Source organism: Ambystoma mexicanum, chromosome 7p (assembly GCF_040938575.1).
Source record: "Ambystoma mexicanum isolate Mex_15411 chromosome 7p, UKY_AmexF1_1, whole genome shotgun sequence".
NCBI lineage: Eukaryota > Metazoa > Chordata > Amphibia > Caudata > Ambystomatidae > Ambystoma > Ambystoma mexicanum.
In genome coordinates, this window is record NC_090939.1 from 525,513,321 (window position 1) to 525,536,494 (window position 23,174).

Sequence of the window (23,174 nt, forward strand, 5' to 3'; positions counted from 1 at the left end):
ACCACCCATTTGAATGCTAGTCAATTGATCAACTTTATTTGGATGAAGGGTATAGTTGTCCCGGCAAAGATTCAAACCCGTATCTTCAGTTTATTCACATGTCTCTCGAGTGAACCCTTAACTCGTTGAGCTAGCACGCTCTTTGATTAGCAAAATTCAGTTTATATAACACTACAAAACAGCAAAAGCACAGTGTAAGTGCCATGTAAAAAAACTATTATTGTTACTGCACTGACAAATGTGCTGAAACAAATGGATTTTAAGACATTAAGGGGCCGATTCATGGAACAAACGTGCGCCGAAAATCTACACGCAAGCAGGCGCAAGCAGGCGCAAGCAGGCGCAAGCGGAAAAAAAGATTCATGGAAGTCCCTGCGCGTGTCTTCCTCGGGATGTGCGCCAAACCCGTGCATGGCGCACACGTCACTGCAACATCCCGAAAGACGTGCGCAACGCGCACAGTGAAAGCGCACAACCTCTGCGCATACACTAGAAAGTGGGCGGAACACGGGGCGTAACGCGCGGAATGGGGAACAACTCGCGAAAACAAGGGCGTAACTGGGGATGTACTGCAGGGAAGCAGACGGAACGCCCACACGCACCCGAACCACACGTATTCATGGAATCGAATAGGGCAAAGCCACGCACAGCGAAAAGACACGCACAAGCCCAAACACGTCCGCCACACGAAGGCAGGCGGTAGCGTCCCTGCGCATTACAAAAGTGGCAACATACAGCAATTGTGCGAGCGGGCTACGTGTATTTCAGGGGTTCGCGTGAACTTTTTCAAGCGATCGGGCCTGGGGGAGCGGGCTACGTGTATTACAGGGGTTCGCGTGAACTCTTTCACGCGAACGGGCCAATCGCGTGTGGAACTTCTCACGCACCCCTGGAATACACGTAGCCCGCTCCCCCAGGCCCGATCGCGTGAGAAACTTCACGTGAACCCCTGAAATACACATAGCCCGCTTGCCGTGCTGGTACAGGGTTAGCGCTGCCCTTCGCGCTGGATTGGGGATTTTGATGGCTTTTCCCTGCGCGGAAGGCGTTCTTGGGGGCGTAACTGGCGCTGCTGCAAGGTCGCTGCGCCACTGTGCGCCACGGCTGGTTTTGGTGGCTGGAATCCATGAATACGCTGTGCGCGGAAATGGGTTTTGGCGCACGCGGCTGGCGCAGGGATTCGCACGCGCACACTGTGCGCCAGCCGCGTGCGCCACTTGTGCGCTGAATTCTATGAATTACCCCCTAAATGTAATGTACTGTAGTACTACTTGCCACAGAAACAATCATCACGTGGAATCAGGCAGTGAAGTAACATTGCAAGATTAGACCTTTTGCTAGATTAGACATTGTTCAGCTCTACTTGAAAATTCTCATATAAACCCACAAGCTTTCAATCAACAGACTTTATTGACATAGGTTTGTCAAAACCTACAGATAATACAATAAATAACTAGCATGGCAACTGCACCACACCCTGGGTCATATCTTTTTCCTCCTTATTTGCTTATTTCATTTCTTTCTTCTTATCTCTCTGACATTCTGACCGTTTTTTCTCTTTTTCTTTCTTCCTTGGACTCTTTTGTTTGGTCTGTTCCACTCTGATTTTATTCCCTCATTGTTTTCCTTCCATCCCCCTGTCCTTCATTCTCTCATATCTCCTGTTATTGATCCTCCTACCTCTTCTCCCTATTTCACTCCATAGATCTGATCTCCCTGATCTCCCTTTTTCCTTTTATCTCTAGTTCATGACTGCTCCGTTTCACACTGCTTTCCTTTTCCATTTCACCATTTCCTTTCTTTTTTCTTTCTTGTTTCAATATTTATTTTCCCTTGCACTCTTTTTTGTCTCTCTCTTGTACACTGCCATTCAGCCCATGTCCTTCATTCACACTGTCCTTATCTGTGGAGAGATATTGTAATCATGTAATTAAGGTTGTACTCTTACAGAATATTATAAACTCTGCGTTAATAGACAATGTTTGAAATAACGCCTGTTTTCAACATTGGCCTAATTATGGGTTTATGTGGTATTTACCTCATGCACTATTCCAGAAATATTGCATGCAGTGAGTACTGTATGACTATGAGGTTGAATAGTGATAGTGGTAAAAATATTTCTGCCGCCCAGCATGGAAAATACTTTGCATATGAAGTGATGACCAAGTGCTCTGAATCGCTTCAACTAAAGGGACAAAAAGATGTAGGGGTTCCCCCAAATGGAGTGATAAAAAGGTCATCTCTGTTGTGCACATCTTCCCCCATTGAAGCCTGTGCACAGAAGGGTCATTAAGTTTACAAAACATGCAATGAAATGTTTCCGAAATACAGCATGTGGTATTTTCGAACATTCAGAATGTTTGCTATAAGTCTTCCCCAATAACTTTGGTAAACTCATAATTCTGCAGAATCCCTCAGATTTCCACATGTGATAATGGCAATTGCTGCATGCACAAATTCATGGTAGAATACCGTTGAGGTTAGAAGATATAATTTCAGCATAATACTCGCACAAAAACAAAAGAACCACTTCAAAAACTTCATGACTTTGAAGAGTTTTTCTGTGGGGACATATAATCCACAAAATCTGGTTTCAGACGTGTTCAAACATGCTATGTTATATCAGTGGGTTAAATTGTGGAGGGCAACATTTAAAAAAAGCTGTCTTTTTCCTTCATTGTTATAAAGTGTTGAGTACAATGTCCTTGTGACTGGAAAAATGTGGAACCAGTGGCAGCTGCTGAATGTTCTAATTGGAGGGACATACATCTTTGCCTCGAATATACGGGACCAACCAAGTGCAGCGAGAGAGCCTGAGCTAACCAAGTTTGGTTTGGCGGGAGCAGAGGGGTTCTCAACCTGAGAACAATTTTAACATAGTGGGTTAAAATGGTGATTTTTCTAGTACACATTTTGTGGAAAATTGGGTAAAAAGCCACACTGTTTGCAATCGGAGTTGAATGCAAGAACAAATCCAATCAATGCAAGTCACCAGCATTGCACAGGAGCTTTTTTCAAAAATGTTCAGGATGCCTTTGACAACAATATATGCCAGGTTAAAAATATTTTCAGACTGGCTGTGGCCACACATATCCATGCAGACTCCACCACTGTGTGCCAACATTAACATAAAAGATCCTACTCCTGTTGGCTTTGCCAGTGAAAAATATGTCATGCCACAGTAAGAAAACACGTCCAGACTGGCTTCACTAATGTAGGCCAGTCTAGATGTGGAATAAAACGTATTATCTTTGCTTTACCCTTGAAGCCCAGTAAAGAAATGGCATGACAAAGTAAGAATATATGGCCAGACTGGCACCAGCATTCGAGGTAAGTTTAGCCATGTAATTAAACTTTTTCGCTTTACCCCTGATGTTCAGTAAAATGTCATGCCACAGTAAGAAAGTATGTTCAAACTGTCTACACCAAAAAAGGCCAGACTAGCTATGAAATACCACTCATCATGTTTGCTTTTCCTTTGATGCCCTTAATAAAATGTCCATGCCATAGTAAGAAAGTAAAGCTAGACTGGTTGTGCCCAAGTATGTCAGTCTAGTTATGTAAAAACACTAATTATGTTTGCTTTACCATTGAATTCAAGTATAAATGGATGCCATGCCACAGTAGGAACATATAACTTGACTGACTGCACCCAAATATGCCAGTCTAGCTAAGTAATAGCACTCATCATGTTTGCTTTAACTTGATGCCCAGTATACATGTCATGCCAGAGTAATAAAGTATAACTATACTAGCAACACCAAAGTATGCCAGTCTAGCTATTTAACAGCACTAATCATATTTGCTTTATCCTTGATGCCCCATATAAATTCCATGCTGCCAGTAGCACCCCCTCATACAATAAGCACAGGGCAGGCACAAGCACACGCTCATACACATTTAACACACACCTGCACATTCATACACAACTCAGACAACTCCTTGCATGAACTCATTCATAAAAACAAACATTCACACATTCACAAGTGGACACATTCCCACATGTGCACTCAGACAACCCAACTTGCATGCACACATACATACAAACAGATTACACAATATACAGAACATATTTACATTTTGCTTACCATGTGTTCACACTTTCAGCACACCAACACCATTTACAACACATCCACACAGAGCATGCTGACTGACAGAAGAGGGTAGGAGTCCTCTCCTGTCAGTCAGCACCTCCTACGCTAATAGCACTGTGATGAGAGTCTGCAGCGCTGACCTTGTTATGCCCTGACGGCACATTATCATTGGGCTCTGCTAATTTTTTTAGCACAAAGGGCTCTGCATAGAAAAACAAAAACAAAAGCTTAATGTTGCGGGTGGAGGCACCCCACCTCAGCTGCCGGCAGCACAGTCCCCCTCCAAATAATGTACTTTGCTGCTTGCCACTCAAGCGAGGGAGCAACACCCACCACCCATACGGCTGCCACTCTTTGGAAGCATCTTCTATTCTTTTGTTTGCGCCTGATGCTGTCATGGTAAAAAAAACAAAAAAAAAAAAAAACTTTGTTTTTACTGAATACTATTCCTCATTTTCAGGACATTTGTTAGACATTTTTTTACTTTATCTTATTTTGGCTTTGCCTCATTTAATATATTTGTGAGTCATACTTGCTCATTAAATATGGCAAATGGTATTATGTGTTTTTTCTGCAAAACTGTATTTTTCCAGGATACTTCAGCAATTTGGCTTAAGCATATTTCATTTTCAGCACATCCATGTTTGTGATGAATTTTAACCACAGTGACAATTGATGGTAAATTTAATCCAGAAAAAAGCAGCGAAAGAAACATCACTGGAGAAAAAACCGGCTACAAAATGTGTTGTCACGAACTTTGTAAACTCCCATGAGCGGAATGAAAACTTTGCTGTCTGCTGATACTTAGCAAATAAGATTCTTAAAGTAATGCGCTTGCTGTGCACCTAGAGCTGATCTCTATATCAGAAAGTGCCCAAGTCGTTGACTCATAGTGCTAGATGAATTGAGTTTGTGGAGCAGGCCATACAATAAAATACACTTACCCTTGCAATGATCCAAACACACACACACACACACTAAGTCACCAATACCCAGCCTCTCATTGAGTGGTGTTTTGCATATACCTCTTGCCACGGCAACTTACATTTCCATGTAACAGTTAGACTGCTCGCTTAGGACTGAGCATATATGTCAAAAAGAGTCTTCTACTAAAATGCATGGCAGGGCAGCCTTAATAAGTCAAAGACCCAGGCCAGCCATTCCGCATGTATATAGGATGTCTACCCTCACTCAAATATTGCCATTAGTTTATTTGTATTCAGTCTTTTTGAGTCGCGACCAGGGTTGGACTAGGATATCAAATGCATCCAGGCACCAATGAACATGTGACCCACAATCACACATTACAATTTGTTACTTTTCAGAACCAGCTGTTTGTGTACTACCCAAGGGAGTGTTTTTGGTAAGATATCTTGCCAATAATGCATTTGAAAGCATAATTGCTTAGTTACATTGGCTAGAACAAGTGTAGTAACTTATGAAACTGTCCCACTCCATCCCAAAAAGTGGCCCATTCTGGCCAAAAATAAGAATCTGCCAGTCCGTCCGAGACTGGTCGTGAGTAAGTGGTGCCAGTAATTTTTATTCTGAGGAGGTCAGTTTATAAATATGTTCTTTTTCAAGCCCTCCTCTCTTTCTGGTGCATAGACTGACCTCTTTCAGTCAGATTTGTGTGAACTACTTCACACCAAGATATGGTTATTTCTGCTTTCATGCCTAAATCTTGCTCATAAAAGAGGAACTGAGTCGAGAACCGAGGCAACATCGCTTTTGCAAATGATCCGACAATATTCCTGATACCGATAGTCTGCATTCGGTAAAACCAACCAAATAAAGCAGGAAACTGCGTTCGTTTCTACTTTCGTTCTTAATGTATGGCATCTTCATAATGCGAACGTGAGCAAACTTAAAGCCCCTGGGGCCAGATTACAGAAACTCTGCACCAGTGCAAGTGCCAAGTGTGCACGGTATTAGCACTAGGGCAAAGTTTGCCCTATATTTAAAAAACAATGGGACACATTAAAAAACCATTGCACCTCGACAAGTGCAGTTTGGCATTTTAAAAGCACCCGGGCTAAAATTGCCCTAGTGCAGAAAAGATGCATTTTCACCACATTTTTGCACCAGGGCAAAGTTTGCCCTAGTGCTAATACAGAATGGTATTAGCATTAGGGCAAACTTTGCCCTGATGCAAACATGCATCAAAAATGTATCTTTTTAGCACTAGGACATTTTTAGCACTGGTGCTTTTAATATGCCAAACTGCACTTGTCGAGGTGCAATGGCTTTTTAATGTGTCCCAGTGTTTTTAAAAATAGGGCAAAATTTGCCCTAGTGATAATACTGTGCAAACATTGCACTTTCACCGGTGCAAAGTTTCTGTAATCTGGCCCCTGGTTTGCAAGTAGCTCTTTTGTCCTTAAATTCGTTAGTGTAAAACAGTGTGTTCTGTGACTCCTAATATCACATTATCTGGGAGTAACGATGTATCTACATTTTTACATATTAAGTGCCACACCGCTTGGCGTGCGGGTAACTATGAGGCACATAGGCCAACATGAACTAAAAAGATTCAAAGACAGCACTTTAAGAGCAAATCTAGACCTTGAAAGTACAGATAATAGTTGCCCTGTATCCAAGATCACAGTAATGTCAGCTATTTTAGGAAGAGATGTTATCAAATAAATTCATGTAGACCTGCCAATCAGTATTTCTGACATAATGACACGGCAGAATAATGAAGACCCAATTTGTTGATTTCCTTTAAATTGTAGATGCGGATATGTCCAATCAAAGCTGGTGGGCATGTTTCAAACTGTGGGCGATCAAATGTGATAACATCTACTTCTGTCATCTTGACACAGTACATTATAAAGGTTGATTTGGCACAAATGTGTGATCTGTGGGCTGCAACACCAACAGTAATTAACAGATGCCATTGGTCTGTCTTGGGTAACAGGAAATCACCAGCTCTGGTGTGGAGTGGCACAAAGCGCACAAGTACTCTACAACATGTTCCTACGACACATCACAGAGTGCTGATCAAGCGCCAGCAGGATTCTTTTACAAATAGAACATTGGCTCAGTTTGCAGTTTTAAAAGATAGGCAGCAGGCATGAACTGCACACTATTTAGCCAAAAGGACATTAAAGATCAGATGATAATCGACACCCTGAAGTGGAATTAATCGACATGAACGAAAATCAAGTACTCCAATAGTCAAAACAAAAATAAATTCAACCCTACGAGAGGTGTTCCAAATGTGTCATTCGCACTGTATATGAATTTTAATGTTCTAATGGCCACCTCCGACCTAATAAAATGGGCACAAATGAGAGTCTATCCATGGAACCTGAAGTACAATTGGTCACTTAAAAGGGCCAATAAGAATTAAACGAATAAAGTAGATCAAAGCAGTAAAAGGGCCAATAAGAATAAATCATACGGAAACAGTAAAGAGAGTTAAACTGCTGAAATCGACGGAATGCATAAGGAACGAATGAAATGAATGGCACAGATGAGATAATTAGAATTGATGAAGCAGGTGGAACTGACGAACGCGCTGAGTGGAAGAATGCATGAATGGAAGAACAGATAACTACATAGTTCAAATGAGTGTGGAAATCGAATGAATAAGTAAATTGGATAAGTGTATAGAATGGATGAGCATCTCGAACGGATGAGTGTGTAGAGCAGATGAATATGTGGAGCGGATGAGTATGTAGAGCATGTGACAGCTCCAGGTCGTATCTGCAGATATCCGCAAGAGAAGCAAATAATGCGCATGAGTGTGGATAGCGGATGAATTCGGATGTGCGGAGAGTATGTAGATCGCTGGAGAAGATGAATGTATAGAATGAATGAATGTATAGAACGGATGAATGTATAGAGCAGATGAGTGTATAGAGCGGACGAGTGCATAGAGCGGACAAGTGCGTAGAGCGGACGAGTGCGTAGAGTGGACGAGTGCGTAGAGTGGACGAGTGCGTAGAATGGACGAGTGCGTAGAGCGGGGTGAGTGCGGAGAGGGGGTGAGTGCGGAGAGGGGGTGAGTGTGGAGAGGGGGAGAGTACGTAGAGGGGGAGAGTGCCTAGAGGGGGTGAGTGTGTAGAGGGGGTGAGAGTGTAGAGGGGGTGAGTGCGTTGAGGGGGTGAGTGCGTTGAGGGGGCGAGTACGTAGAAGGGGTGAGTGCATAATACATATGAGGGCATAAAACGGATTAGTGCCTGGAGCAAACAAGCGCATAGAATTGCGTATATAGACGTATATAGTATGGTTTGGAATGCAGAGAACGTTCAAAAAACATATTACTCATCATATCTCACCACCACGCTTACTCTCTCCTTTACATCACCACTCAACTAGAACACAGAGATACTATGACACCATTCGGTATAACTGTTCTCATACCAACATCCGTCGCTCACTCCACATCATTCTAAGTAAACACTGCTGGTTACACACCCCCAGCCAGGCGTTCTTCTTATGCCTAACACAGCCACATCCGGTCTGGATAAACCCTGCCGGAGCGAACGCAGGTTCGAATCCCAGCGGGGCCAAACTCAGCCTTTCATCCTTCCGAGGTTGATAAATGAGCACCACACACCGTGGGTAATAATAAGCAGCGCTTAGATACCTGAGGGTTCATAGCGCTATATAAGTGCCAAATTATTATTATTAGTATGTTCTTATCTAGAGCCCAGTTAAAGGGTCATGATTTAGGTGATCTTTTAAGGGCATGCAGGGTAGTTTGTGACTAAGACCCTCATTATAAGTTTGGCGGTAGTGGTAAAAGAGGAAGTATTACAAATACCGCTTGTTTTTACTGACCACCAAATTATAAGGTATGGGGTAAATATCAGCTGATTTTGAGATCAAAAGCCAAGAGTTCTGCCCACTGAGTTCTCCTTGCATACAGGGTTTATCTTGAAATGACTGTATATTTGCCTTCAGTTTATTTTGATGACATGTTAGCAGAGGAAATGGCTTTCCAAGATAAATAAGAGACCACTGCTACATATTTTACACATTTAAGACATATCCCCCACCCTTCTGTGTATGGGTTTAAGTGAGAAACCTTGCCTATGAACCAACAGTATTTCCAACTGCGAACATTGTACCTTCTCACCTGCTTGAGACTGCCATGACTCCTTGACCACCAAGGCCTTTACCTGCTTCATGGTGCCTAACTCCCACATCACCAAATGGTGGATTCTCTGATTTCTGTCAGTTATTTTCTTAGTTTGTTAATATGCTTTTATACTCCTTCAAATGAACACCGTAGTAGTCTAAGACCACTAGGGATTGACCATTGAGTGGCGTACTGTTCTCCTGCCAAGGGTATCCAGACCTTAGTCTGCCTGAAGCATGACATTGGGCATGTTGAAGATAAGAGGAAGGAAACAGCAGAAAGTACAGGCTACAAACAGAGGGGCACACATTTTGTAATAGCATGCGCAAGTGCCAGTCTTGTTCGGTGGGCAAAATGGAAGTGCTGAATATGTCCTCATGTGTTATGATCATTGGGTTGTGTTTTCAGGGTAGATTTGAAGAATTGTAAGTTAGTACACAACATAATGTTGGATGCATGAGGGGTTTCAGTTTGTGCACAGGCAATCCTGGAAGTTGTATGGCTTATTTGGCTGGGAATCACTATACCTTTTACCCTAGATTAAACTCACAAATACTAATTCTGTGACTGCCAAGAGTGCGTAGTCAAGATTACACTCTGTATTAAGGAGAATGTTGGTAACAAAAGTTAAGGGAATGGTTTGCTCAAATAAAAAAAAAAGCCTGGGACTTTTATGTCAGAAAGTTTATTAACAGTTTCTTGCATTTCATGTCATTCTGGACTTTATTTTAGCTTAAGGTGAGGCAGGGTGGTGACTTACTTGGAAGTAGGCTATCACAGTATATCATTGTTCTGTCTATGAAACAGGCTGACAAGTAATGTTTTGTTAAGAATGTGTTTTACATGCCAGTCACCACCATGCAGTGGTCTAACAGGAATAGGACTAGTCCAGAAAGTGTTTTAGTGCGCCAAGTATCTTGGCCCGCAAGAGAATTGACAAGCCCCGTCCAAGACATTTGCTAGCTGTTCTAAAATACAAACATGGACACATTTCCAAAAGACAACATTTCATGTATGAGATTTGTTTCTTTCTATGGTTAGTGTTATTCTTACCGGTGTTCTCTTACGGACAAAGTTGAGATATGTTGAATTTGGGCCATCTTCAAGGTTGGTAAGAGCTTCTTGAATGGTTCCGGTGCCGTTTAATTCTGCCCGAGCGTCCACTAATCGCTCCACATTAAATAAATGTGCAACTGTGTGAATAGCTGCAAAAAACAGGCAGGTTGTTAGACACAAATCTCAAAGTTTGTGGCTACTTTGCGCATGTTCTATGTTGGTAAGTCTATCAGTGTTTTGCTCTATAACCAGTTAGTTTCCAGTGAGGTACTAAGGTTTCATGAACAATAAAAGATATGTAGGATTAGGAAAAGGACAGACACCTTTTCTCATTCATAATAGATCTTCGATGGAATTAATTCCTTTTCAAGTTGCTAACATAATGTCTTTTATGTATGGCTTTAAATTAAAAAACATGACCTCACCTTGGACACTGAAAACACACATAGCCCAAGACTCACAGTTTTTCAGGCCTGCCATGAATTGTGTGGGTGGCACAACTCATAAAAAATAATAATCTGTCAGTGGAAATTGTTTTGTGCCATTTGATTTGTGAGGCTTGAACTATTTGAAGGAAGGGTCCTTCTGGGAAAGTGACTGCCAGACATGAAAGTGCATTCCAGATTGACAAATGTATGCACGTTCATGTGCAGCTGTCCCTACTGCTGTTTCCTCTGCACCTGGCTTCCCTGGTTGCCGTGTACTGCCTGTCACTGCACATGTGTTCACGGACAGCACGTGGGGTGGGGGATGTCCCCACACTCCCACATGCGTGGTGTTAGTTGGCAGTGTCATGAGCACACCTGTCACTAAAATATGCATGCATGGAGCTAGGTGCATGTCTCTGTCGACGACGATCAGCCCCTTCCTCTGTTGGTCAATCCCTATAGTCAGTAAGGGAATTGCATGAGGAAAATGTGGCAACAGAAAGTGAGAAGCATGTTTCGCCTCACATTCCACTGGGATCCTGTAAAGAGGACTCTGTGGTCGCACACGCGGTTCCATGTAATAATGTCCCTGCAAAAATATCGCCTGACAAAAAAGTCGCTGTTTTTTGTCGAGACAATATTACATTGATCAGGCAGTTTGGTGTTTGGTTTCTACTTATATGGCGCTTGTATGTGATTTTGATTTGTCTACTGAAATTCGTAGTAGGTATAGTCCACACGTTTAGTTTTGATACCATTGTGTTTTTTTTTTATTATTGCTAGGATTCAACTGTGAATCCTAGCACCGGCTAACGACTGCCACGTTTGGCAATGCAGTGTTGACAAACACCATCTGATTCAGATGCACCTATCCAGGTTTGACTATCCGCCTTTGGCCACTGGCCCTCATCAGATCACCACCCGAGAAATACCCAAATCCTAGCCTTGATAAAGACCCGTAGATGGTTGAAACACGTGTTGGCACTTATGGTGAAATAATATCAATAAAAAAAACACAATGGTATCAAAACTAAACGTGTGGACTATACCTATTACGAATTTCAGTAGGCAAACCAAAATCATATAAAATGTGTACAAGCGCCATACAAGTAGACACCAAACTGCCTAATCTAGATTTTTGGTACCAAGAGCACGGACCCTTTGGTTTGTACTAACCGGCTGCATGTGCATCTAAAACCACAAGATCATAAAGAGTAAGGTGCAGTAACCACCAGTTCCTAGTGCTCTCACCTCTTTCTTAACACATTATTACATTGAACATGCACAGCGCAACCCCTTTACAGTTATCCCATTAATTTGCAGACAATAACGAAATGAACATGCTATAAACCTTATGCATTTAGCCACTGTCAGACTGAGACACTACACTAATTGTCCATCAAACTTCACCAGCACATAATTGGTCACGTGCCTTAAAAAAAAGCAGAATGTCACGACTTTGGGATTTTGTGGCCATTCATCTTAGTCCAGCACCAGACATTGGAGGGTACATAATCGCTCCCATAACAGTGCCCATGCAGGCAGCAGGCAGAGAACAGTTTGTGGGCATCAGTAATCACTCCTCATCACACTTTCACACATTCCACTGTCACCCATGCCTCTCCAATTGGAACATTGTCAAATGATGAAATGATTTTGCTGTGTTTTTTCACCATTCACGGGAAACGTATGAAGTTGGCTTTAGATACTCAATGGGAGGTCACATGGAGGAAGCGTCTGGGAAGTTTAACTAAAGTTCATGAACGAATTAAAAACCCTGTTGTTCAATGAATTCCCAAAATAATTCTGCACACCATGGAACATATATCAGACGGACTTATTCTCACTCACTTGTGGCCAGCACCCCCTTGGCCCTCTTGAAGTCCCTCAAGCATTGTAGCACAGGCTACAATGGCCTCTTAGTTAGGTTTGCGCTCTATAAGTACCTTGCATATATTATCATAACATTGGTTATGGTGATGATGGAACTCCTTTGGAAGGCTCACAAATTCTAGTTATTCCGGTCTTTACTTATGTTCTTTTTAATGCATCTTAAAAATGTTTCAGATTTGCAACAGTTATCTGATGAAGGACCTGGCACTCATAGACCTACAACAATTGTCCCCCGTACTGTCACTAACTCCTTAACATTAATTAACGTTCTGCAAACAAGAATGAAAACATGTCATGACTAACATCTTAGAAATGACTCCATGTTGAAAATCTAAATACATACATTTTGTGAGTAAATAGCAGTTAGTTTAGCAGACCAAATAGATTGCTTCTTCTTGAGCATGTTGGCATGGAATACCTCTAGAAATAGCTTTTTGCTTGCGAGCATGAAAGCCTACATACATCTGAATTGTTGACATATTATGTAACAATTTTTTATTATTTACAACCTGAAAAACATAAATAAGACAGTCACCAGAAAGAAATAAGACAGTCACCAGAAAAAAATAAGACAGTCTGTAATCAGTTTGCAAGGCACAGGTTGATATCCTGACAGGGCATCTCGGCCCTTTGCACATCAGAGATAAAAAAAAAAATGAAAGTATATGCAACTGGGAAAAAAAGACGACCTATAAGTACAGTGCTTAGAAGCCGGGGAAATTGGACCTACACACATGATATTATGCTGATATCAGGGAGGTGTCCAAGGAGAAAACAACAGTTTTAAGAATGTCTAAAATTAAAAAATTGATTTGCAATTCAATCCATATAAGTGCTATAATCGCATCATGAAGTTGTTTGGCTTCTGTCCTTCAGAACCTCCAAATGATGCTTTACTTCAGCAGAACACCAGAGTGACTCAAAACATCTGATTCAACACTCCTGGTCGCATCACTTATTCTTTGAATCAGAACATTCTTAATTTCATTCCTTTTCATTTCATCGATGCATAGAGCGCTAACCCCCCACTAGGGCAGAGTGAACCCCCTTGTCAGGTTTGAGGAATTCCCATCTGTCCAGGGTGCAAAGCCCTGGCTTTTGTGATTTTTATTAATACAGTAAATGATGCAGGTAATTCCATCTCCAAAGGGTAATCTGCTAACCAGATTCCTCTTCTTCGACAACTCCATGCCAAAAGCAAAGTGTACTTGTGCCCTGCTGCGTCAGTAGCCTGATCCACAGTGCCTTTTCCACTTGTGGCGTAAAGCAGGTTCAAATGTCACAAGTGGCCCACTCTACAGCTGCAGTGACTGCTTGGTCTCTGCAGCACAGCGGAGGCATTTGTGTACCCCCCTGTACAAAACTACAATGCTCTTAAGTAATCAATGCTGGTGGCAGGGTAAACTCTAAAAAAAGCTATGCCTGAGTTTAGGCATAGTGCCTGGTACTACTTATGAACATGGCCGCCACATCCCAATTGATAGCACATGTGTCAGCTCCTGCGAATCAGCGCTGCTGTGGAAGGTGATGTATATTGTGGTCAGACAGGTTGATTCTGCCAAATAGCAGATCTGAAACCCAGAGGACAAAACCTCCTCTTTGATTCCTTTGTGAAGGCTGGTAACACTATCCTCCTGAGACAGCTGCCAGCAGGCAGCTGTCCTGGGCCCAGGTCTCAAAGGAGCACACCGATTCAAAAGGAGCAGGCTCACACTATGGTGCTGCATCTACAAAGGTATTTTCTGTTAGGAAGAAGGGAAGGGGGTATGACTAGAATAGGTAGGAGGGCTCTGGTCGCTGGAAGGAGACTTCCATCATTTTGTTTCTCTTTGCCTCTCTTTCCCTTTCCTGTCCTCTATACTTCATCTGAAGCAAGGCATTATGAGTGTGACATCAGAAGGGAAGAGTCCACTCCATCCAGGAGCAGGGATTGGAACACTAGGTCAGGCTAGCTTTTTGGACCAATCACCTGAGGACTTGTGCCCTTTAAAGAAGGGGACATCCACCGCTACAGGAGATTCTCTGCAGATTCCATATCGTCCTGGATCTTCTCAAGACCCATAGATTCACTCTGGAAGAACTCACTGGACTTCCTTTGAGAAAGTTGTCCTTTCCAAAGCTTGCAGTCTGACATTTTGCTGTGGCCCAGGACCTGACACTGGAATCGACCTAAAACAGGGAGAGCAGAGCATGTGCGAACCATCTTGTCCTCGAGTCCCCCAGAGTGGGCCTCACAGCAGCCGGAAGGCCAGACCAGCCAAAGCTCCCAGTTCTACTGCACTGAACCGCTTGTTCCTTGTTGACCACACCTTGAATGAAAGGGAAGACGCTGGTGCCATGTTTTTGTGTTCCTCCACCAATCCAAACTATTGTTTGGACTTTGCACCAGCTCGACACTGCATCATACTGTAGCTAAGCATATCACCTGCTAGGCCCGAAGCGACTGTTCAATGCCTGGAAACAATCTGAATCACTGCCAAGTCACGCGGTCACTCTGACCAGGGGTAAAACCATGGCTCATCCCAGCTAGCCCTTGAACTCCCGCCTCTTTGAATTGCACTTCAAAGCACCTGAGAACACGACTTCGATGACTGTCACCCGTCGACTTGAACCGCTGGAGCATTACTCATCAACCACTTCTTGCAGCTAAAGCCCACTCAGCCTTGCCCAACTGCAAAGCGATCCTTGGACCGCCACAACCTGTATCCATGAGAGTCGCCCTTCTACTGCACCGAGCAATCACATTCACCCCTAATCGAAGCTGCTTGGGGCTTCACAATTCAAAGTGCCCGAACTGAGATTGATCCACTGGCATCAACGTTTGACTCCAGGTCTGACTCAGTCAACCGACCAAGAACTGAATACAGGAACTGTTGACTGTGAACTACCCTCTCAGTCAACTTAGGCCTTAGAGACTGGTTAGGTCACAATCGCTTCTGTTTTCATCCAAGACATATCCTTTTTGTGGCTAGTTACCTACCACTCCTGGAACTGTGCTCAGAGTGCAACTTTCCTCAGTTTGTTGATCTTCTCTGTTCTTCCTTTGGGGTGGGTTTTTGTACTGTGTTTTCCATTTCACTTTATTGCAGATGGTGTGTTTAATTAAAGTATATGTATATTTCTTTTATAGAACCTGGATTGGACATTCCCTTCATTTTGGACTGTTATACTGTGCTTTTGGTCACTACTGGTTCATCTTCACACCCATTTTAAGAGCATTGCCTTCCCTCGGCCAACATTACCACAAAAGGAGAAGTGGGTATATCTCTTAATTGTCCCTGTTTTACCTTTATGATTGTGTTGGGTTTTGGTTTGTGTGAGGGCTGAGTGGGCCATGTTATCGCTACTCATCCTTGTACTTCTGCAAAACAGAATCCAATTCATCACAGCAGGGTATAGTTTGACACCAGGAGTAAATTCCAGAATATCTCAACTTTCTGGAGAGGAGACAATGAGACATATTGTTTTTTCCATAATGTGATGCATATCCATAGAGAGGTTTTTTTACACCATGGAAGCTACCATATGATTTCATTTGGTGTTTTAGCTTTTTCCTGCAGGGCGATTCCTTTATATATTAATTAACAATCTTCCACAGTACAGTAATCACCAGAGTTGTTGTTTTTGCTAATGAAGGCCTGCTTGACAAAAGAACTGTGGGCTTCTGAAAGCCAGGTGTGGATCTGCCATATTTCACTACTTGTGAAATCTGCCCTCCCCTTGGATAGTTGTCATAAAAAATACAGCCATAAATGTTAACTTTTGTTTCAGAGAAAAATAAAGATTGAATAAATATATATAGTGTGTGTTTGCAGCTGTTATTAGAAACTCTGTGTAACTATATTTAGACTTATGAAATATCTTCCATCCCACGAGTGCATTTTCAAAAGGGTTCTTGTCAAAGATGAATGTCCTGCATAGGACACCGAAATAGCTAAACACTACCTGTGCATCATCACAACAAGCATGTAACAATGCAGCAAATGGACCAACCCTTCACTCATGTGGCTAAATGTTAAAGAAAACAGCTGAAAATGCAAACCATTGATTTAATTCAGAAATCGTAAAAGGCTTCAATGACTGTACAATTTAGGAAATCCAGGCCTTGAGTGCTTTAACTACGCTGGGGACATCTGATATCTTTACAAGATCCTAGGGTATCAAAAGTGTCAGACAGATGAATGAGCATGATAAAGCCTAAACCCCTATTCTATATAACAGGTCACAAAGCAGGTCTTGGAAGTGTAATTTCTGTCTAATGAATGGTTCAGAAGGTCCCCTCAAGGGTGAATCTAGTCTTAGACTCCACCCTTCACTGTAGGGGACATTTTATGGGGCATGGATTCATCCTCAAAATATGAAAGTTTGGTGTGTACAGTCTTAAACCCCATAAACACTAACCTGGGAATGTTATAAGGGATTTCTGCACAACTGCATTGTGCCATGTGTTCTAAAGAAATGCCAGGGCCCCTGTGGTAGTAGCAGTCCATCATTAGACTAATTTTCCATAGTGGGATATGTAGAGGAATCTACAGGACCTTCCAGCTCCATCTAAAAGCCAACCATCCTCCAGAGGGAGTCCTGAATATCTATAGCCCCATGGGTGACGAGTGACAGACATTCAGCTTCTCTCTCAGATGCCTCTTTGGGATAATGTGCAAGATCATAGAGGATTCCCACTTTTTTACTTGGAACACCACCATGAAATGAGGGAATATGTTTTTCTTAATTGGAAAAGAGGACCCGGAGCTACTATCAGTGCACTGTGTGCATAAACCGGGGAACTATTGTCCATGGCATCCTTAGCAACACCTCAGTGTTCATTATTCATCACCTACTTCTGGGTTCCATTTGGCCCTGCACATGCTTCTGTAATGGGAGAATATGCAAGCATGTAGGAGGTTCGTAATTTTGATGGGAAATGCCATATGCAAGAAAGGAATTAATCCTTTGTACATACAGAAGGTACCAAAAAGCTGTTTAGGTCTCTTTCTGTAATACCAAAATAGTGTTGCGAAATCAGTACCTCATTGCAATTCTTTTGAGATATGTCCTTTGTAGTACATCAAACCATTTCAAATTAGCTGGTACAGGATTATGTCCTAAGCAGGACTTACCTAGTGGCTATAAGATTTCATAGATATACCTGGTGACATTTTCAGATTTGTTGATGCACTCTTCATAAAAAAATGTGCGTCTGCAATCTGTATAGCTGCATTATCTATGGGTTGAGTTTAGGGGTGTACCGGAAATCGGCTTTGAGTAAGTATTCGGCCGAATTCCGTCTGAAAATGAGATATTCGGCTTCGGCTGAATACTTAATTAATTTTCACTCAAAGCCAAATAGTTTCCCCTACAAAATACATTAAGTACTGATTTGACTGTGCCTGGAATCATTCAGGCATGCCATGTTAATCCTTTACAAGGATCAATAAACAAATGCTGCTGTCACTTTTGTGATTGAGTACAGACAGAGCAGTGCAAACAAAGTCCCTGCCTTTCATGTGCTGGTCAGACAGACTTTCATCTGGTGGTTTACCGAGGAGGGGTGAGCTGAAGAAAAACTCTCAATATTTTGATAGTTCAATGAGATATCTCTGGTTTCCCCTGTATTTTGAAGTTGAAAACCATTGAACTAGAGCAATAGTTTACAAAGTTGCTATTAGACAATGATATTTTCTTTAGGAGTTTATTGATTTTCTGTGAACCTGGGTGAGTAATCTGAAAGTTGCAGATTCCAATCCCACCAATTCCAAATCCAAGTAATATAATTAAGTGGATTCATATAACTACTGAAGATATCCCAGAAAGTTCCCAACCCAGAGTCAGATAGCTCATGAGGCAGTGTGCATGCAGCAAATAACTGTATTTAGCCTGAAGGCCAAGGTTATATAGCAAGTCAAATGGCTCTGTGGTAAGTGTGTCTGCGACAAGAGATGTGATTGTAATAATGAAACATAGGTTACAATTCATGGCCTCCAACTGACTCATGTTGACAAAATGAGTCCCTTTGAATTGGATAAAAGTGACAGATGTTACTAAAGAATGTGTCTACCCAATTGATGGGAGTTTTACAAAAAATATTTTTAACCAAAATGCCACAGTATGTCAAAGCAGAAATATTCCTCTCAACATTAGAGATTTTAAAAAAGGGACATTTGTGTAATAAAGATGAGGAGATACAAGTATAATATTTAGAAACATTTGACCAAATGGATGTACAAGTGAAACAAATAAGTAAAATAAACATGCACATACCAGTTAAAGATCTGAAATTCAGCACTGTCCCTTCCTTATAGGATCATTGAAGAACCATGGAGGACTCGTCATTCCCTATATATTTTTAGCTGGCATATTTTACCCCACACGAAAAACAAAGGAAAATACTTTCTATTAATGAGAAGAAATGTTTTAAATGTCTCATTTCCTCTTAGTAGCACAGGTACAAAGCAAGGCTTTAGCATCCCAAAGGTTTGTATTCAGTAGCACTTCTGCAGTCAGCAGGGTTATAATTGATGTAATCACTCCTTTTGTGTGTCAATGACTTGCTGGAGCCTGAAGGTTAAAGATCGGCAGCCACAAAAGGAACATTGCAAAGTATGAGAAGCCACATCCCAGTCTCCCTGTATGCAAACAACACTTTTGGGCTAGCCTTAGTTACTTGGGTCCTTCCCAACAAGCGACACCTATGAATGCAGAAAGATACAAACTCTGCTGTTATTGAACTGTTTATTTTCTGATAATGTATTCCTGTCATGGTTTACACAAACATCTTCTGGACACAACAAAGAGGAGAAATGCAAAAAAGGATGGATGTACATATTTGAAAGTGTGTTTTTAATTTACAAAGAGTTTTTCTTGTCTGTATTTATTAAAAGGCCTCTATTCAACTGCATATTCGGCTCCGGCTTAAAACGTGTCCAACTATTCGGTACTCAGCTGTATACTTAAATCTACTATTCGGTACACCCCTAATTGTGTTTGATTCAATACTGATTTTAAATCATGTATATTGTGCACACCATAAATGAATTGTCTTCTACTGCAGTTATTTGCAAAAGGTAAAACATCACCTATGCTGTGAGAGTCATGACGCACTCATGCAAAGAGAAAGGTATTAACCATTTTAGGGAAAGTCAAAACATTTAAAATCCTGAGTGTTACACCTCACTGATGGGATCATCAGAATATGTTTGGTAGATAAGCATAGTGTCCCCGTAGTGATGCAGGGACGGATACGCTTCTCAAGCTATTTTGAGGCCAGCCTGTGTAGATATTTTAAGGGCCAAACTAATGGATTTAAATTCGACATGCCTCTTGACTGGTAGACAATGTGGAGGGCCCCCGAGATCAGAATCACGATCTTGTCCTTGCATACCAAAGAACAGTCAGGGTCCAGCATTCTGGGCACAGGGCAGGCGTCTGAGTGAACATTCTGAGAGCCAAACATACAAAAGCTTGTATAATCCAACCAAGTGTATACAATTACATTTTGACCTACCTGAAAGAATGCGGGGGAAGGTACAGAACAACTGTCAAAGCCTAAAAGACACACCTTGACGAATAGCATTATTAGGGAGTTCAAATTAAAATCCACTGTGCAGAATACTCACAGATTGTTAACTTTAGTGGCAAAGGGTTTTTCAATGCAATCAATTTTGGAGGGGCTAGGGTTCATTTTCCCTACATGTGAAATCTTTGTGCTGCTCTATGTATCGACATGTTTTACTGATTGAGTCACTCTATCATTTTATCAAGAACATTTGGGCCACAGCATATCATGATAATTTATAATGAGAAATCTATGCACTGTACTATTGGGGTGACATTTAAAAGGTGATGATTGTAGGCAGGAAGTTTCCAAATTAATCATAACTACTGGCTTTACGTTGGGCAACCCCAGACCATCGGTTTTTTAGTCTGCCAAGCCATTACAGAAGGTGAAAGAACATATGGAAACAAGACTTACGTCCGCCTCACAAGGGCTGAAATGCTAGGTGCCCTAGAAATATTGGTTGAGCCAGTGGTTGTTTCTCAAGCTCTCTGAACTTACTTCTAAGCATGTTTGGGTGAGCAATGTAACAATTTCCATTTGGTATGGTTACTTGTTTCCACATATGTCAGATCAGATTCAGGAGTGACTGCATTGAGACACTTATATCATTTTAGGATATTGAGGAACTGATTCTGCAGGCCGTTAATGCTGCATGCCAGGCAAATCAAGGCAAGATGGCCTGTTTGCAATATAAAACAGGGTCCTAATTAGAAATCGTATAGAAGTAGTTAAAACATCATAGCACAAGTATGTGGAAATATTTGAATTACACAAAGCATGAGGTGTGGTTTGGTGGCAAGAACTCTGCTTATTGAAACACTGTGTTGCAATTTCACTTCTCGGAAGAGCCCAAACAAACTGTTGAATATTGGTCAATGTCAGGGAAATACAACACATTGGAACACTTCAAATGACAGTAATGAACGTATTACTTTTTCAAAGATCATAAGTGCTATAGCCATCTCATGAACAGGGGTGTTGCTAGGTCTGGAAAAGATCCGGGGCTACACTAATGTCAGGACGGTTTGGACTCAGGGCTAGCTAGCCTTTTGGTTGTAGCCCCTGAGATTCTATCCAGGGCTATGACTAAAAGACCCATGGCTATAGCCTCCTCAGCCCCCTCTCCACCTTCCCCGAAACACCTCTTCTCATGAATACCTTTATTCATGACACATTCTGAAGCATTTTGTAATGGACTACATTCTGTTATCACATGGAGATCGTTATTGACCCCCCTCTCAGTGATTTGGCCGTGGCAGAATTATTTGCGGCAGAATTTACCATAGTCAATTTTGCAGCAAATACAATTTTACAGCAGCCAAAACCTGCAAATCTATGCCCCCCACCACCGAAGAGATCTCCCCCACTTACCTTTTGGACGTCCGCTGCCTCTCCTGACCCTGCAGCGTCAGTGCTGTCCCTCTATCGAGGGTCGGATCCGACACTGCAGTGTCCCCTTTTCTCTTTTTTCTTTTGCTTGCCGTCTCCTGCCTCCAACCCTCAGGAAGCAGGGGACACCCCTGCTACCTTCCAAGGCCATCAATATCGAACACGGGGAGCAGGGGACAGCCCTGCAACTCCTGCTCCCCATGTTCGGTATTGATTACCCAATTTGATAATTTGTAATCGATCGAAAAATTATTGTAATTGTAATTGTTTATTTGTACAGTGCTTATACACAACTGAAGTGCATCAAAGCGCTTCAAGGTGGGAAGGGAGCAGGGGAATACAGTAGTCATTCTTAGCCTTGATGTTTCCGAATGATCTAACAAAAAAGTAATTTGTGTACAAGGCCTGACAGCATTTCTCCTAATGCAAGTGCATGTAGTGTATCAGGCGCAACCAGATTAGGGAGGGGAGACAAAGGGGGGACAAGACAGAACTTACAAGGCCTAGTGAAGTCAGGTCATGCAAGTGTACAGACGGAAGTGCAAGGGAGGGGGGAGAGGAAAAAGTGCGCCCAGTCCAGCAGGGATCCAGGTTAAGTGCAGAGGCTCAGAGGCAAGTGCAAAGACTGGCGGGTGGAGCCTGGGACCTGTAAGGCTCTGGAGGTGAGAAAGGCGACCAGTGAACAAAATCTGAACAAAGTTAGAGGAGAGATGGAAGAGTGAGGCTGGTGAAAAAGAGAGAGGAGGTTAGCAAAGGAGAGGGAGAGAGAAAGAGGAAGAGAAAAGGAAGGTCTTGAGGAGTTTCCAGAACTTAAGGCACTCCAGCTCAAGGTGGAGAAAGGCAGGGAGGCTGTTCCAGAAGTTGGAACCGGCAGAGGATAAAGATCTACCCCCAAATCTCTGCTTAGAAAAATGGCTCACCCACAAAGAGTTGGAGGAGGCAGAGCGGAGGACTCCAGAATGAGAATATTTAGGAAGAGAGGGTTGTAGATAGTTCGGGCCCTGGCCACACACAGTCTTGTGGACTATGCAGAGGGTCTTGATCCTAGCAGCCACGGGGAGCCAGTGGAGTGATTTCAGCATCAGAGAGATGCAGTCCCTGGGCTTGTGGCCAAGGATAAGTCTTGTAGTTCAGTTCTAGATGAGTTGTAACGGACGGAAAGTAGAAAGTAGAAATAGGAAGATTGAGAAAGAGGCTGTTGCAGTAGCACAGAGAACCAGGGCTCTGGAGAGGGCGAGCGAGGGGAAGGTGAGAAAGGGTAGAATATCTCTAAGGAGGTGCAGCTTGCAGTCAGACTTTTTGGAGATGTCTGAGATGTGAGAAAAGAAGAAGAGAGTGCAGTCGATAAAGACCCCTGATATTTTGCCTCACAAGCAGGAAGGAGGGAGGCTAGCCAGTAAGAAATTGGGAAAGCGGGGGCAGGGGTCCCAATGAGGACAATCTCTGTCTTACTGGCATTGAGGCAGAGATCGTTAGCAGCACACCAAGACTGAATTGCGCACAGACAGTCAGGAATCAGCGAGGAGGAGGAAGAGACCGAGGGTAGCCTGAAAGTTAGAGATGAAGGTAGAGATTCTCTGGTCCAGAAGGGCCATGTACACATTAAAGTACCAGGCGGATAGGTTAGATCCAGGGGGGACGCCACAAGTAGGGAGAGTAATAGAGGA

General features: G+C 42.5%; 1 protein-coding gene across 1 annotated transcript in view; it reads right to left on the reverse strand.

Annotated features, from left to right (window-relative positions):
- The window catches only part of CYBB (cytochrome b-245 beta chain), a 370,087-nt gene that overhangs the window by 184,181 nt on the left and 162,732 nt on the right, over positions 1–23,174 (reverse strand). Inside the window, exon 5 of the mRNA XM_069636562.1 lies at positions 10,240–10,391. Coding sequence (XP_069492663.1) covers positions 10,240–10,391 — 152 coding nt within the window. The remainder of the gene's footprint in view (positions 1–10,239; positions 10,392–23,174) is intronic.